Genomic DNA, 18,428 nt, shown 5'->3' with positions numbered 1-18,428 from the left:
CTTCCTACACAAATAGAATGAAATGCTGTTATCATACCACTAGATGTTCACCAAATTCACAACAATGACTTAGTAATGAGCAGCCTTAACATTTACTGCTCCAATTAATCATTGCAGGAGCAGTTTGGAGGTGAGCAGGATTTGCTGGATGTGAATAAATATGTGGCTTTCAATGTATTTAACTTTACTTATTTTCTTTTCAGGGAAATGACCAGGTTCGATTTGAACTGACTTGCTATGCACTTTATCCTGGAGTTCAGGTGAGGACTTTGTTTCATAATCTTTGCATGTATTTCTTGCAGCAAACATTGTCATTGCTCTTGCATAAAATTGTAATTATTCTGGAATGATTAATTTGTGTGCTGTTTTGATTACCCTGCTATACGAACAATGGGGAGAATGGATGGGGATTTAACATGAGCACAAGGGGCAACTTTTTCTACACAAGGTGGTGGATATATGGAATAGGCTGCCAGACGAAGTAGTTTAGGGAGGGACATTAAAAACATTGGCAAGATATTTGCCAATGTATGGATGGGAAAGGTTTAGAGGGATATGGGTGAAATGCAGGCATTCTGACTCTGTTGGCATACTGGACTAGTCCCATTTGGCCCATGGCCCTCTTAACCCTTCCCATCTACATCTGTCTAAAACGTCTGAAGAAGGGTCTCGACCCAAAACGTCACCCATTCCTTCTCTCCAGAGATGCTGCCTGTCCCGCTGAGTTACTCCAGCATTTTGCGTCTACCTTTGATTTAACCCAGCATCTGCAGTTCTTCCCTATATATCTGTCTAAATGTCTTTTACAAGGCATACTTGCCCTCCCGTCTATAGCTTCCTCTGGCAGCTCATTTCCAATACGGACTGCCCTCTTGAGTGGAAAAAGTTGCCCCTGAATTCTGGTTGTTCAGAAATAGTCGTACTACGAGGTGGTTTTAGTAGGACAGTGATACAACTGAATTCACCATCGCTCCCAATATTACCACCTGGTAGTAGTGTTTTGTGTGTTTCTCTCTTGTATCAACACAGAGAGGTGCTTCAATACTATAACACTTTTTTAACAATTTGCCGTCTTGGTTTTTCTTGAGAGCTTTGAAAAACACCTGCAGAATTTAACATATGTGTTCAACTTTCTGGGTTGGAAATATTAAAAATTGTGTTCAGGGATAAAGTTTTCAGGGTTGTCGAGGTGAATTCAAGAGCTCTGATTTTGCTGGTTTGATTTTTATCAACTTTGGTTGATTCCTTTTTGCTTATTTTTTCTTATCACAGATCATCTCTCCCTGGAGGAAACCAGAGTTTTATAATCGATTCCTGGGACGCAAGGAGTTGGTGGCCTATGCCAAGGTTTGTTGGAATGTTAAACTTAAATCATAAGATCATAAGTGATAGGAGTAGAATAAGGCCATTTGGCCCATCAAGTCCACTCCCCCATTCAATCATGGCTGATCTATCTCTCCCTCCTAACCCCATTCTCCTGCCTTCTCCCCATATCCCCTGATACCTGTACTAATCAAGAATCTATCTATCTCTGCCTTAAAAATATCCACTGACTTGGCCTTTACCTCCAGGAATTCCACAGATTCACCATCCTCTGACTAAAGAAAATCTTCCATCTCCTTCCTAAACGATCGTCCTTTAATTCTGAGGCTATGACCTCTAGTCCTAGACTCTCCCACTTGTGGAAACATCCTCTCCACATCCACTCTATACAAGCCTTTCACTATTCTGTACGTTTCAATGAGGTCCCCCCTCATTCTTCTAAACTCCAGCGAATATAGGCCCAGTGCCGTCCAACGTATGTTCTGAAATTGGATTAAAAAATAAATAAAGGTAACTTCAGTCTTGCTATCATAAGGGAAATACTTCATGTGTAATTGTTTAAATTGTAACAAATTTTAAAAATCAGTCAAAAATTCTAGAGCAACACGCTGGGTTAGACAGCATTTCTGGAGAACATGGATAGGTGATGTTTCGGGTCGTTCTGAAACCTTGCCTTTCCATGTTTTCCAGAGATGCTGCCTGACCGGCTGAGTTACTCGAGCATATAGTGTCTATTTTTTCTAAACCAACAGTTGCCTTTCCTTGCGTCAAAGAAAAACAGAGCTGTTTTTGCCACCAAGTGGGTTTGGGGATTTTTGTCTTGCAACTGCTTTTAAATTTAAAAGAGTTTATATCAGATTTCCACCCCACACTGGATACACACATTGGACAGTTTCTCTGGAGAGATCAGAAATCTGCCTAGTGTGGAATAATCCAGGTGTCACCCTGATGCAGCAGATGCAAATGTATATTTTCAGCAAACTTACCAAGAGTTGTACAAACGTGCACTACAACCAGTGCTTTTTATTTTGTGATGGTATGCCCTAGTGTGGCCTATCGTTACCTTTAACATGATATGTATGTTTATTAATCATGCTGTGAATGAATTATAACATTTATTTGTTTAGTTTGGGATCTCCGTAATGATACAAGCTAAAGTGTCCACAACATTCGGCATATTTATCACAACCCAAAGTGCTGGAGTAACTCAGTGGGTCAGGCAGCATCTGTGGGAGGGAATGCACAGGTGATGTTTTGGTTTGGGACCCTTCTTCAGTCTTGCCCAAAACGTTTCCTATGCATTCCTCTTCTCTCCACCCCCAACCCCCCCCCCCCCCCCCCCCCACAGATGCTGCCTGACCTGCTGAGTTACACAACCACTTTGTGTATTGCTTAAGATTCCAGAATCTGCAGTTTCTTGCATCTCCATGTTAATGGTTGATAAATGTAGCCTGATTTTTGATTGATATCCATATATATGTCCACAAAAAACACTGACTACAACCAACAGTATGGACTGGCATTTAAAGTAAAAACTAAGAATATTTTCCAAGACATCCTTGTTGTTAATGAGTGAATGCCATTCCAATACCAACACTAACACTAACACCAACACTAATTAGACTAAATGTGATATCTTGAACTTGCCCTGTATATGGGCATTGCATGCGACCTATTCTTGTCATTGTACAATAGTGGGTACATTGTTTGATTCTGTGAATCTATAATATAGGCCCTAGTTAAAAGCTTCATTGGTGTTATTTCTCAACGAGGAAGCCCAAGGACAGGGGCTGGAGTCATGGTATGAATGCCCTCTCTGCCTCTCTCAATGTTTGACACACACCAAATTGTAAGAATTTGATATTTGGACAGGTACATGAATGGGAAAGGTTTAGAGGGATCTGGGTGAAATGCGGGCACCTGAGGCTATTGTAGATGGGGCATCTTGGTGGGTGTGGGAAAATTGGGCCAAAGGGCCTGTTTCCATGCTCTATGACTATGATTAACTATTGGCAGGGTAAACTCGTCTCACTTGCAGTCTGAAGCACCTTGTTGACTTCATTTTAAGCTCCATTTCCTTTATATTAAAACAAAACTGGCTGTGCGATAATGTGCCTGGATTGCTCGAGTACCCAGCTACCCCTGACAGCCTCCTGCACTGGCTAAATAATGTTTAAATAGGTGGGATCGTACATAAACCTAGGGATTACACATCCTTGCCCTGACATCAGCCCTTTGGAAGGACAGGCTTGGTCGGGCAGAAAGTGTTTGATTGAGGATGTGTGGCTGAAACTAAATGTGTGTGGGTGTTGGCAATGCATCGATTGGCTGATGGGTACAAATGCCAAATAATGTTGTAGGTTTAGGTTTGAGATACAGTGTGAAAACGGGGCCACCGAATCCGCACCGACCAGCGATCCCCACACATTAACACTATCCTATACACTGGAGGGACAATTTACACTTGTGCCAAGCCTATTAACCTACAAACCTGTATGTCTTTGGAGTGTGGGAGGAAACCGAAGATCTCTGAGAAAACCCACGTAGTCATGGGAAGAAGGTACAAACCCCGTACTGACAGCACCGGACAGCAAGCGCTGTAAGGCAGCAACTCTGCTGCTGTGGCACCCTGGATAGAATGGATAGACGGGTAGAGACTGATCATCAATCTGAAGAAGAGTCCCAACCTGACACCTGCCGCCTGTCCATTCCCTCCACGGATACTGCCTGACCCGCTGCGTTTCTCCAGCACTTTTCTTTGCTGTTGCTTGTAACCTTATCCTGCATCAGCCAGGCTAGTGGATCTGTGCGCTGTAAATAGAATTGCCAAGTTATTCCCAGTGCAAATATTGGATGGCCCACTACATACAAATATAGACGTCACAGTAGATGTAAAAATTGTGCGTGTTAATGTGTCCACAGTCTAAATTCATAGTTATTACCTATGACGCCAAACTATTCTGAAGAAGGGTCTCGACCCGAAACGTCACCCATTCCTTCTCTCCTGAGATGCTGCCTGACCCGCTGAGTTACTCCAGCATTTTGTGCTACCTTCGATTTGTACCAGCATCTGCAGCACGCCAAACTAGTTAACATCTTTAGCAAATTCCTTTCACGTTAATTGAGCAAGTGCATTAATAAGCAACCTGCTTGTTTTGTCCAATAGGTTATATTTTACTGCATTAGTAAATACGCAACACAATTGTCACCATACAGTCACCGTTTACACAAGAGATTTCTTTACAACTGTGAGAATTCTGAATAACAACATGCTTGCAGTTGCACATCACGACCACATGGGGACAGGCAAAGCTTTTGGGAGAATGTGAAGCAAGAAAAGACCATGAAAGAGTTAGTGGTGTGAAAGTGGGTTTTTTGCCCCGCTGCAGGTTAAATTCCTGTAATCACACACAAATCTTCTGTAATCATGTCAAACACAACCACATTATTCTTGATGGCTGTGTTGCACAAAAGCATGTATAGAAATGTCAACAATGAATCTCCTGCAATGGTTCAAGTGACAGCAAATGACTCTTGTGGATCATAATATTTGAATTCATCAGTATTTTCTCGTACTCCTGAATTATTTCTTTACGCTGTGGAAATCCGGCCCCACTTGTGAGCCTGGCAGCATTCCGTGATTTTAAATGTTATTGCTTCTTGTCCGATTTGCATGCAGTTAAAAACGTGTTTAAAATATAAGCACCAGCCAGTTCTGATGTCGCCAAAGTTAATAGAATATAAACTAAACAATTAAACTACTGCCTGTAGTCTTGATTAAGAGGACTGGGATGCAGATAACGTTTTTGTTGTCACTTAAGAAAGATATCACGAGTGTTCTGTTAGTTTATCTGTTCTAATGGTGTTGACTTGGTTCCTCTGGAGCATCAGAGGCTCAGGGGACACCTGATCGAAGTATATTTGAAGTTATGAGAGGCATAAATGGGGTGGAAGGTCAGAAGCTTTTACCCAGGGTGGAAATGTCGAAGACTGTAGGGCCTAGCTTTAAAGTGGGGAGGACAACAATTAGAGGAGATGTGCAGAGCAAGTTGGTTTTTGTACAGAGTGGCAGGTGCCTGGAACCTGCTGCAGAGGAAGTGGAGGTGCAGGCAGTTGCAATAATGGCACTCTGGAGATATTTAGAAAGGCACCTGGATTGGCAGCAAATGGAGGTACATGGGTCACGTGCAGGAAGAGGAGATTGGTTTAACGTGGCATCGTGTTTGGAATGGACATTGGGTTGAAAGGCCTGTGCCTTTGCTGTTCTGTTCCATGTTCTTGTACCCACGATCTCCAAGAAAAAAACATTCGGCTGAAATCATTTAACGTAATGTTGATCCAATGAAAATCTCCATTCAACCAAAGATTTTGCCTCTTAACTATTGCACATTTTATTTTGACATTGGTGCTTGGTTACAACAAATCCATAAATGAGTCATCTTCACTTTATAAATGATCCTGTTTGCTTACCCCCGCACATGCAACTATTATAAATATGATCTGCATTGTTGTTGTACCCATAGCTGTTTTCTACTTTAATATAAATGAACCCAAAAGTGTTTTGTGCTCTTGTATCAAATCTCAACGTCCTTTAGCAAATATTCTACCGAAGAGTGTAATCTAACTTAATTAGCAAGTAACTAAAATTCTGCACATTTACAATAATGTTGCATATTTTTCTTAAGATGTTCCCCGCCCTTCATCTATTAACTCTTTTTAATTCCCTGTTTAAGATGAGCACTGGGAAGAATGAAGCATTTATCCTCGATAGTTCCCTCTACAAACCTTTTGTTTCCTTCACTGACAACCTCTTGGTCATTTGCCTTGGTTGGAACTAAACTGTTTCCAACCTTGCTCATATTTGACGCTGTTGAGACCTTCTGACCAAATACCTGCTCCATTGCAGGACCAGTTGCTTCCACTTCAGTAAAAGCACCTGTCTCGTTTGCTAGTGGAACTCTGATCCATGCCTTTGATTCCCCTCTGGTTGACTATTGCTCTGCCCAGACCATCACCCAAACAAGCCTCCCTTCCATTGACTCAATTTATACCTCGCGCTGCCTCGGCAAGGCCAGCAGCATAATCAAGGACAAGTCGCACCCTGGCCACTCCTCCTTCTCCCTTCTCCCATCAGGCAAAATGTATAGAAGTGTGAAATCGCACACTTCCAGATTCAGGACAATTTCTTCCCTGCTGTATTCGGGCAACTGAACCATCCTACCACAACTAGAGAGCAGTCCAGAGCTACTATCTATCTCATTGGTGACCCTCGGACTATCTTTGATCGTATTTTACAGGCTTTGCCTTGCACTGACTGTTATTCCCTTGTCCGTCTATACCCTAGATGGCTCGTTTGTAATTATGTATCAATAGACAATAGGTGCAGCAGGAAGCCATTCGGCCCTTCGAGCCAGCACGGCCATTCAATGTGATCATGGCTGATCATTCTCAATCAGTACCCCGTTCCTGCCTTCTCCCCGTACCCCCTGATTCCGCTATCCTTTAAGAGCTCCATCTAGCTCTCTCTTGAATGCATTCAGAGAATTGGCCTCCACTGCCTTCTGAGGCAGAGAATTCCACAGATTTACAACTCGTCATCGTTACGCTGACTGGCTGGCACGCAACAAAAGCTTTTCACTGTACCTCAGCACACGTGACAAGCTAAACTGAACATTACTGAGCAGACTGACATTCCACTCTTCATAAACTAGGAAGTCTTTCAAAATTCTATTTCCTAATAAGCATCAAATTCCATACATCCAACATCCCTGCTAACCAACACTGGCTACCAGTCCGGCAAAATTCAAATCCATGTTTTCAAATTCTTCACGACCTTGCACCTCTCTGTAACCTTTGCAGCCCGTGACACTCCAGTCTCTACACTCTGCATTCTAGCCTTGGGCATTCCTGATATATTCTTTGTTCCACATCATCTGCCAAGGCCCTGGACTTTGAAGTCCCTCGCTGAATCCCTCAAAGTCCCCACATCAAAAGATGCTCCTGAAAATGTATTACATTGACCAAGTTGACCCATTCTCTCCGCATCTGGTTTGGAGTTGAATTTATTCAATGTCTTGAATTCTGTAAAGCGGCACCATGTTTTAATCAATTGCGGCAACAAAATGCACGTCCGTGATTTGCTTTGTAACTAATATCAGGAATATAACACTTGCAGAATTTTAAATTAATTTCTTGGCCTATTTGCAGACTTTGGAGTTACTAAGGGGGTGCATTAGAGTTTCTTGGTAGAAATGTTCAAGCTGCAGAGAATAACTTCATGGCTGTAACTTTGGTTGATTATTATAAAATGTAACCACATTGTTCTTGTTTTTGGCAGCTTTAGCCTTCAGTTGGTGCATTTCCTTTCAATCGTTCCTGCATTACACTTGTCCACCCCCTTTGCAGCACCATATGAGACCTGTGGTTGAATAAATCATATAATTCACTCGAAATTATCTATCATTCCAGTGCTTTTTATTGTTTGGGGGGGGGGGGAGTGGAACCCAGATGGTGTACAGGCACCTCCTAAAAGTTAATAGCTAGATTTTCAATTTTTAAAAAATATTACAAAAACAAATTTCAAAAAAAAGTATTGATTAAATTAGACAATAAAGCCTTGAACAGCTTATATTATGATCATCTGCCATTGATACTAACAGTAAGGAGCAATGTGCATACCAACGCTTTAAAAAAAAAATCATTACTCTATTTCTTAACACTTAATATGTGCTATTTATTTTAACTTTGCAAAACTTTCAAGGGTTTTATTAATGGTAATGCATTTTTTTACAGTTTGGAAGTAAAATATTTGGTTTCTTTGAGCTAGTTGTAAAATTTCTATTAGTTAAATCTTTATGAACTAGTAGAGCCAGATACTGACTTAGTTACCGTGGTTGCAGACGACAAAGGTGAGATGTGCTGGGCCAGTGGAACAATCAGTGATACTGTTGAGAAATAATGTTCCATTCGGTGGATATGGCGAATGCAGTTTTTGTTTAGTTGAAGTTTATTAAAAAAAGAAACCAAGCCGAAGTGGTGGGCAATATTATCCTAATGCATCAAAGGCAGAATTGTAATGAGCGTGGAACTTCAGATTCACTGAGTCGAGGCGAATGAACCAGACAATTAATGGGATCATTTGTTCTCTCTCTGGTGATTCCTGCAGTTCCATTTTTGGCTGATTCTTATCTTGTGGTGTTTGCATTGACCAGTTACATCACTAAATGATTCTGTTCTTTTCAGTGTAACATTATTGATTGTGGGCCATATGTTGTCAGGTTGTTGACAGCGAGCTTGTGCGGTGGGTGGGAGGGAGGGAGGGAGGGAGGGAGGGGGGAGGTGTGGGCCCTCATTAGGAGCTGATTAGTGACATTTAAAGGAATGACAGCTGCAAGGGAATCGGTGTCGAAAGTAGATGGAATCTAATGTGGTTAAACTTAAGACAAATAGTGATGCAAGAGAAAGTGTTAACGAGTAGGCTGGTTCAATCAAATCCACTTTTATGTACAGAAAACAGTGTCCCCTCCTAGAGTATTGGCGTGAAGAATTGCAGTTCAGAATATCGAGAGTTGTTACGCTGGTGTTTTTAAATGTTGTGGCAGATTGAATGAACTTGTTTTCCGAGAGTACATGTGATTTATTGGGGTGGCCCTTCGAGGTGTTTAGAAGATAAAAGCATCAGGAGCAGTGGTAAAATATCTATTTAATCATGGTAGTTGGTGGAAGACAGAATAAAACATAATTAAAGATTGGATACTGAGATGAGGAAAAGCTTCAAAGAATGGAAGAAATATGGAACAATTCTTTAGAGGAGCTGTAGATTCTGGGTCAAATGGCGATGCTTGTAAAATTGAGATCATCGGTAGGTATGTGAGGGCTAGAAGATGGATGGACGTGAAGGGCTGGTGGTAGGGATTTACCACAGTTTAATTTGGAGTGGGAATAGCCCTGGACTGGTTCCTATGAAAGCTACCCCAGCTGTGTGATCGCAGAGTAAAGGCCCAGGTGTCCCTCCACACAACATCTTGCCAGTAAATTGGCTGAACCTCAAATCGCTGCTGTCCTCGTAACCTCAATCAAACTGACGTCTCAAATACTGATTGGATTCGTGATGCTCCTGCCTTGCAGAGTGAGGCTATCAGCGTGAGACTAACGGGGCCTAACTATGAACAGAGGATCCTGAAGCAGGACCCTGACCCAAATCATTGCCAATCCATTCCCTCCACAGACGCTGCCTGACCCACTGAGTTCCTACAGGACTTTGTATTTTGCTATCTATGAATCGCGAATGTTTAGAGGGATATGGACTAGCGTAGATGGCATCTAGGTTGACATGGACATATTGACCCAGAGTGCCTGTTTCCATCCTGCATGTTTAGATTAATTTACAGATACAGAGCAGAAATGGGCGCTTTGGCCCACCGTCCACACCGACCAGTGAGCCCCACACACTTACACTATCCTGCACACACGTGCCCCACACACTTACACTATCCTGCACACACGTGCCCCACACACTTGCACTATCCTGCACACACGTGCCCCACACACTTACACTATCCTGCACACACCAGGGACAATGTTATATTTATACCAAGCCAATCAACCTACAAACCTATACGCCTTTGGAGCGTGGGAGGAAACCGAAGATCTCTGCGAAAACCCACATAGGTAACGGGGAGAACGTACAAACTACATATAGACGAGCACCCATAATCTGGATCGAACGCAGGTCTCTGGCGCTGTAAGGCAGTAGCTCTACCGCTGCACCACCGTGCTACTTTGTGTAATGTTGTTCAACGATCTCGCTCAGTGGTTAAATGTGATGACCGTAGATCGTCATACCCAACAGCTATTCCGATTGTTTTGTGAGTGGGAGAGATACACACAGTCAAGTCTTTGTAGCCGGGATCGAACCGGGTTTCTGGCACTGTAGGCAGTGCGCCACCATCTCGACAGTATGTATCTGGGTTATCTTTGGAAATATATGATGCCCTCCGGCTTGGGTCAGGTTGAGCTAGTCCAGCTCTGTGTCAGTGAGTGCTAAAGGTCAGGATTGCTCTACAGCTGTTCCATGTCGCTTGCTAGTGGAGGCCCTGCTGTGCTGGGTCAACTGGACATGGTTGTGTGTGGCAATGATGGGTTGAGCTTTCAGCTTCAGTTCCACTTCAGATTGGCTGTGGTTTGGGTCGGGTTTCGGTTTCAGCAGAACATCTGATGCTGTATTTCCAAATACTGGTCGTGCTTTAAATTATTGATGGAATGAGAAGCGGATTGAGATGCCCTATCTGTAAATAAAGTCAGCACAAGGCAAATGCACTGTTTAAAAAAAATTAATATATCAGCTCAAATTTCTACTCCTGGTTGCTGAAAGTATCAGATGTTAATTGTTAAACTCGAGGATCTGCAGATGCTGGAATCTTGCATAGAACAAAGGCCAATTGGAGGTACAACCACTGGCTAGTCCTTTCCCAGGCAGTGTTGATTCAAATAGACACACAATGCTGGAGTAACTCAATGGTCAGGCAGCATCTCTGGAGTACATGGGTGACATTTTGGTTGGGACCCTTCTTCAGACAGGTTGTAGTTGGGGGAGAAACCTAGACAAGAGGTGGGGGTGAGAATTGAGGACCTATGAGTCTGGTTATGATTTTTTTTGTTTTGTTTTCCTATGTAGGGTATGGCTTCACAATGGATGTATGGCCACTTCTCCCTGGGTTTGTTCATCAGCCAAGGCTGGTTCAACCATGAGTACCTCAATGCAATAGGATTGTGCAATTGGATGCAAGTTCTGTTGCTAATGTGGCTTCCATAGGGTTCATAGCCATACAGCACAGAAACAGGCCCTTCAGCCCAGCTCATCCATGCTGATCAAAATGCCCCATCTAAGCTAATTCCATTTGGCCTAGACCCCTCTAAACCTTTAATATCCAGGTACCTGTCCATGCCTGTTTGAATGTCAGTATTGTAACTACCTGAACACTTGTACCATAGGGCCACCGAGTGTAAGAAACTGCCTCTCGATTCCAATTAAATCTTTCTCCTCTCACCTCGACCAATGATTTACATCTTGAAGCCAATGTGTAATTTCCAATAGAATCACTGAGGTAACTGTTTTGTAAAATGACTAAAGTAAAAGTGAGGAGAAATTTCTTCAGAGGGTGGTGAATTTGTGGAATTCTTTGCCACAGAAGGCTGTGGAGGCCAAGTCAGTGGATATTTGTAAGGCAGAGATAGATGGATTCTTGATCAGTACAGCTGTCAGAGGTTATGGGGAGAAGGCAGGAGAATGGGGTTAGGAGGGAGAGATAGATCAGCCATGATTGAATGGTAGAGTAGACTAGATGGGCCGAATGGCATAATTCTACTCCTATTCATTATGACATCATGACCTTGTAAGTGTGAACAAGATTGAGTTAAATTTCTTTGCCCTGAGTGGAATTGGATTCTGATCAAAATATAAAGTGCTAGAGGATTTTAACAGCTCGGGGCACAACTTTGGAGGGCATGGACAGGTGACATTTCAGGTCGGGAGCCTTCTTCAGATTGATAGTAGATGGGGGGGGGGGGGAAGCTGGAAAAGATGTAGGGGGGGGGGAGCTGGAAAAGATGTAGGGGTGGGGAAAAGACTGGCAAGTGATGGTTGGATACGGGTCTTTGATTTACAGATGGGTGGAGTGTGACCAGCTATTTCTTGGAAAAAATTACCTTGGGTGGAATTATTCTATAAAGCCCTGCTATGTATTAATTAAGAATCAATGGAAATTTAATTCTTCCCAATCAAAATATTCTTAAATTTGCTTTTGGTGTTGAGGAATTGAGAACGATCACTAACCATTTTCTTTTGAGATCTTCTTGTCAATATATAAATATACCAGAGTAGAAAATTAATAGCTGTGGATGTGATTTAAATAATTATTACTTGACTAAACTGCCAGAAATGTGGTTTGATCTGCCACTACACTATTTACTTTCTTATTTGCTGAAGATGTCATGATGTTATGACATTTTAAATTACACTGTGTGGTATTTTTCTATCTAGTTATCACATAGTTGTAGGTGATTTTGCTGAAAATGTGGCATTGAATTACTGAGGTTGCTCTACACAGGGCGACATAGTTGTGCAGCGGTAGAATTGCTGCCTTGCAGTGCCGAAGACTCTGGTTCAACCCTGACTACGGGTGCTGTCTGTACACGGTTTGTCCGTTCTCCCTGTGAGAGGGGTTTTCTCCGGTTTCCTCCCATTTTCCAAAGACATGCAGATTTGTAGGTCAATTGGCTTCTATAAAATTGTCCCTCTTGTACAGGTGACCATTGGTCAGTGCAGGTTCTCAGAGCCAAAGGGCCTGTTTCCACTCTGTGTCTCTAAACCTAAACTTACACGTGCTGAAGAGGGAACCTCGTCGGCATTAGTATTTCACTATTCCTTAACTTCCCACAAAGTGGGAGTAATGTTTTGAATAAGCCAACATAATCCATTTCCTCTTGTCCTCTCTGCTGTTCGGCAAAGGATACAAAAGCTTGAAAACACCTATCGCCAGATTCAGGGACAGCTTCTTCTCTGCAGTTACCCGATTACTGAACAGTCCTCCCTTAAACTCGGGCGCAGTCCCAATCTGCCAACCTAGCCCATTGCAGACCCTGGACTTTTTCGGTGTAACTGCAATGCTATATCCTGTAAAATAATATCCTGCACTCTGGCATTTTTCTCTTTGGGCTACCGGTTTTATCTGTGTTTGGCTTGATTTTATTAGTGGATAGTATAATTTGATTTGACTGGATAGCACGCAAACAAAAGCTGCCCACTGTATCTCGGTATAAATGACAATAATGATCCAATACCAATGTGGTGATGAGAAGAATGAGTAGTTGTCCCCACGGCTCATGTTAAAGTCATGGGTGTAATCTTTGATTTCTGGATTGAAAGTCATAAGAAGCCTTCCCAACCCCAAACTGTGGGTTCCTAGCAGGACATCAGTCTGAAGAAGGGTCTCGACCTGAAACGTCACCCATTCCTTCTCTCCTAGATGCTGCCTGACCTGCTGAGTTACTCCAGCATTGTGTGATACCTGTGGCTCCAAGCAGGAATGTGAAAGCATTGATAATAAGGTAGATGAAGGGATGCTTGAATGACGTTCTCACAGTTCACAAGAGGAAAGAGTTGACGCAGTGGTGCCTCGTTGCATTTTAAGTTATAATGTCCAATTCAATATGCAGATTGCTGTACATTGGAAACATCCTGCCATGAATACCTGTCTGCAGCAGTGTGACGCAAAAAAAAATCATAATACCCTTGAAGAAAATAAAATTCGGGTTTAGAACACAAAGGATTTGTGTCGGCTCCAAATGATAGTGCTAGACTTGCACAGCCGATAAACGTTCCGTGGGCATCTGACAGCACGTTGCTGTCAGCCAACTGTCCACTAAGAACAGACAGACATCTGGCACAAACCACCAACTCGATCTCTGTAAGCAATCGTATGTAAAATGTGTAAAGTCTAACCCAATCTGTTGGAATTTGAAATCCCAAATTACAAGTGAATTGGAAAAGGAGGGATGGACTGATTTGAAAAATGAGAGAAAAGTTGTTGTTTTTTAACTCAGGATTTATAACGTCTGGAATAAAACATCACATTCAGAAACTTTATTTTGCTGTTCTAGAGAGAATGTGGTTCCATTATTTTTGGTTTTGATTTAATCCATGTAATAATGAATATCTTCCACAGAAATACTTATTGGTGTATTGTTGTATTTAAGGCTTTAAAGGTCTTTTATTGTCACCTGTACCAATTAAGGTACAGTGATATTCAAATTCATTTACCAAGATACAGTGGAAAAACTCTGCCATCAAATCATACTATACACCAGGACAATGATGTTGTACACGAGTACTACAGATAGAGCAAAGAGGAAAATAGCAGAGTGCATGATAAGGTGCTGCAGCATTATGTTCAGAGAAAACAGAGTTATAGCACTTCTGTTAGAGGAAAAATACATCGTAGGAAAGTTGCTAAATATTAGTAGTTTAAGTTTTTTGCTTTTTCCTAATACTGTCAAAATGCACCCGTCTTGGTCAAAGAAATTTCAAATGTGGTATTTGCATTTCTTGGGTGCCATTCTGTAATACCACAATGCATTTGGCCTAAATGAATTGGACTCTTATCTAAAATAGATACAAGATGCTGGAGTAACTCAGCGGGACAGGCAGTAGACTGAAGAAGGGTCTTGACCCGAAACGACACCCATTCCTTCTCTCCACAGGTGCTGCCTGTCCTGCTGAGTTACTCCAGCATTTTGTGTCTATCTTCGGTTTAAACCAGCATCTGCAGTTCCTTCCTAGACTCTTATCTATGTGGGAGTTCAGTATCATAACATTGCAGAACTCAAAGCCAGTGTTCTGGGGAAGTGAGTAGGGATCCCACTATGACAGCTAGACTGTACCTCCAGACCACTAATGCAATTGATTCACGATCTGCCTCCTTGGTGCAGAAACATTAATGCAGTTTTGCCAGCACGGTGGCGCTGCTGGTAACCTGCTGCCTCGCAGCGCCAGAGACCCAGGATCGATCCTGACCTCGGGTGCTGTCTGAGTGGAGTTCGCACGTTCTCCCTGTAACTGTGTGGATTTCCTCCTTGTACTCTGGTTTCCTCCCACATCTCAAAAGGCATGTGGGTTTGTAAATTAATTGGCCTCTGTAAAATTGCCCTTCGTGTGTAGGGAAAGTGGGATAACATAAAACTGGTGTGAATGAATAATCAATGGTCAGTATGGACTCGATGGGCCAAATGGCCTCTTTCAGACTAAACATTGTTTAGAGTTTTGCATCTCTAAACGAAACAATGTGCACACCCGCTGTGAATGGGGAAAAAAAAGACATCTTAAATTTAATTTGGGAATATAAATAGTTTCCATTTATAAAATCACAGTATTGCCTGTTACACAATTGTAAGTTGTATCTTTATACATAATCTTTTAAAATGTGAAATATCCATGCAGTGCTGCTGTCAGTGATACAGATACAGGTCCTTACCCCTTGTAAAACCAGGGACAAAAAAAATAACACAAGAAATGTGGGGTGGGTGGGCGTGTTGGCATTCTGAATGAGCTGAAATAGGTGGGCTAACTAGTAGCCGTCTTGGCCCTGACTGTGTCCGTGTGGATCGGAGACCACCTCTTCGGGGTTGTACCCGGCGCTGATGATAACAGCCCACTGAAGCTAAAAGGCATTCAATGAAAAAACAACCTCTTGAAACCTAATGAACCATTCAGTGGCTTGGTTGCTCAAGCATTAACAATTGCTCCATCTTCTTGTGACATGAGGAAGGCACTTTGTAACAGTGGGTAACCTGTTGACATCACACTGATACAAAACTGCTGGGGGGGGGGCAGAGGGTTGGGGGGGGGGGAGAGAGGTGGGGGGGGGAGGGAGGCAGAGGGTTGGGGGGGAGTGAGGTGGGGGGGGAGGGAGGCAGAGGTGGGGGGGGGGGAAGGAGGGAGGCAGAGGGTTGGGGGGTGCAGAGGAGGTGAAATCGGCCCAGGTAAAAGTATCAAGTAAATAGCTGCCATTTAACATGTATTGTTAAGGAACAATAACGCACAACTGCATTTTGTCTAACTACAACTCATTGACAACCCATCAGCTACTAATGGCTTTATTTTCATGTTTATTCTAGAACAGATCTATAGGATATTTACTGACCGCTGCAGTTTATAATAGGAGTGCAAACGACCCATAACAGCAAGTGACTTATATAGTCTTTCAAACTCTGAAACGCACTGAAGCTTGAATCACGAGTCACTCTTGCCCTCCTGTAGTGAGCCACTACCATAGTACCTCCGACTGATCACCCAAAAAAAGACACCCTGCTGGAGTAACTCAGTGGTACTCCGGCACTTTGTCTCACACTGAATTACTCCAGCACTTTGTCTTTTTTTTGTTGTAAACCAGCATCTGCAATTCCCTGTATCAATTGATCGTCCAACCCCTATTTTGCCAGTAAAGATCTGTATTTCACGAGTGTCCTGCATTTGGATATTATAGAAACATTGAAAATAGGTGCAGGAGGAGGCCATTTGGCCCTTTGAGCCAGCACTGCCATTAGACAATAGACAATAGGTGCAGGAGTAGGCCATTCAGCCCTTCGAGCCAGCACCGCCATTCAATGTGATCATGGCTGATCACTCTCAATCAGTACCCCGTTCCTGCCTTCTCCCCATACCCCCACACTCTGCTATCCTTAAGAGCTCTATCCAGCTCTCTCTTGAAAGCATTCAACGAACTGGCCTCCACTGCCTTCTGAGGCAGAGAATTCCACACCTTCACCACTCTCTGACTGAAAAAGTTCTTCCTCATCTCCGTTCTAAATGGCCTACCCCTTATTCTTAAACTGTGGCCCCTTGTTCTGGACTCCCCCAACATTGGGAACATGTTTCCTGCCTCTAATGTGTCCAATCCCCTAATTATCTTATATGTTTCAATAAGATCCCCCCTCATCCTTCTAAATTCCAGTGTATACAAGCCTAATTGCTCCAGCCTTTCAACATACGACAGTCCCGCCATTCCGGGAATTAACCTAGTGAACCTACGCTGCACGCCCTCAATAGCAAGAATATCCTTCCTCAAATTTGGAAACCAAAACTGCACACAGTACTCCAGGTGCGGTCTCACCAAGGCCCGGTACAACTGTAGAAGGACCTCTTTGCTCCTATACTCCATGAGTATACAACCATGATCACATTCATTGTGATCATGGTTGATCATCCACAATCAGTAACCTGTGCCTGCCTTCTCCCCATATCCCTTGATTCCACAACCCCTGGAGCTCTATCTAACTCTCTTTTAAATTCATCCAGTGAATCCTAGATTAAATTTATCTGCACTGGAAATCCATTAATCTCCACATATATATATATATATTTTTTTTTATTTTTATTAAACTGAGTCCTCATGCAGGGAAAGTGTTTGGGCAGCTCTCCAAAGACCTGGGTCTGAAGAAAGAACCGACCTGAATCTTTGCCTTTCCATGTTCACTGTTGCTGCCTGACCTGCTGAGTTACTCCAGCACGAGTTCTTCACTGAATATGGGGAGGTTATGAAATGGTTCCGTTGTTCTTATCTTGTTGCAACTTTGTTACAATATATACCTTTAATGTTTCCTTTTACTGGGATTAGGTTTAGATTAGGGTTTGCAATCTACTCTCATTATTACAGACCTCTTTATAACTGATTTTGGTTATCGTGTAAGAAGCATCCTCACAATCATCAGACTCTTAAGACTCTTCAGTGACTCTGTCACTGGCTGCAAGTTACACTACGGAGGTCATGGAATTGACATGCATTTGCTTTGGTCGATGCTTAATTACAAACAATTAGCATTTTTAACCTGTGGTAACAAAAATATTTTTTTAGCTGTTAAAAAGAACTCTCTACACTCAATAGGTTAGGCAGCATCTTTGGTAAGAGAAATGGAGTTAACTTTTCATCCTGAGCTCTGGGTGGGTAGATGATCAAGGGAATCTCACTTGGAGCAGGACAAGGTTTCCTCGCCACACAACCCCAACGCCTCAGACCTCTCAATCTCTAAATGCGGGAATCGGCTGCAGGCACAGCAGTTATTGCCGTTCCCCAGCTGCGCTGGACGAGGTGGTGCTGGACGACCTTCTTGGGTTGCTGCACTCTGTGTGGTGAGGGAGGTCCCACTGTGCTTTCAGTGATGGGGCTCCAGGATTCTGACCCGGAGCCCTGGCAGTGATGTCCATGGGGGGAAAACCCTTGCTCGATTATCGCAGACAATCCACAATGAAGGACACCATTTCCCCTTCTTCCTCCCCTCATGGTGCGTTACTGTCACATGTACGGAGATGTAGTGAAATGCTTTGGGTTGCACACTATCCCATCAAATCGAACAATACTCTGAATACAATCAAGCCAACACACGTCTAAAAGGTAGAGTGTAGAGAAAGACACCAGATGGCAGAATATAGTTCTTGGTATAATAGTGTAACAGATTCAGAGACAAAGTCCATCGTCTGCAGTGGGTAGAGGTGAATCCGACTGTATCCTAGCCTATGGAAGGACCATTCAGAAATCTGATAATGGAGGGGA

The 18,428-nt window shown here is 42.9% G+C and overlaps 1 protein-coding gene across 1 annotated transcript in view; it reads left to right on the top strand.

Moving 5' to 3' along the window:
* The window catches only part of ass1 (argininosuccinate synthase 1), a 108,200-nt gene that overhangs the window by 19,227 nt on the left and 70,545 nt on the right, over positions 1-18,428 (top strand). Inside the window, exons 5-6 of the mRNA XM_078426143.1 lie at positions 204-260; positions 1,273-1,347. Of these exons, the coding sequence (XP_078282269.1) occupies positions 204-260; positions 1,273-1,347 (132 nt within the window). The remainder of the gene's footprint in view (positions 1-203; positions 261-1,272; positions 1,348-18,428) is intronic.

The sequence above is a fragment of the Rhinoraja longicauda genome, chromosome 31, assembly GCF_053455715.1.
Source record: "Rhinoraja longicauda isolate Sanriku21f chromosome 31, sRhiLon1.1, whole genome shotgun sequence".
Lineage (NCBI taxonomy): Eukaryota > Metazoa > Chordata > Chondrichthyes > Rajiformes > Arhynchobatidae > Rhinoraja > Rhinoraja longicauda.
The sequence above is the reverse complement of the archived record's forward strand: the minus strand, read 5'-3'. Positions and strand labels throughout refer to the sequence as shown.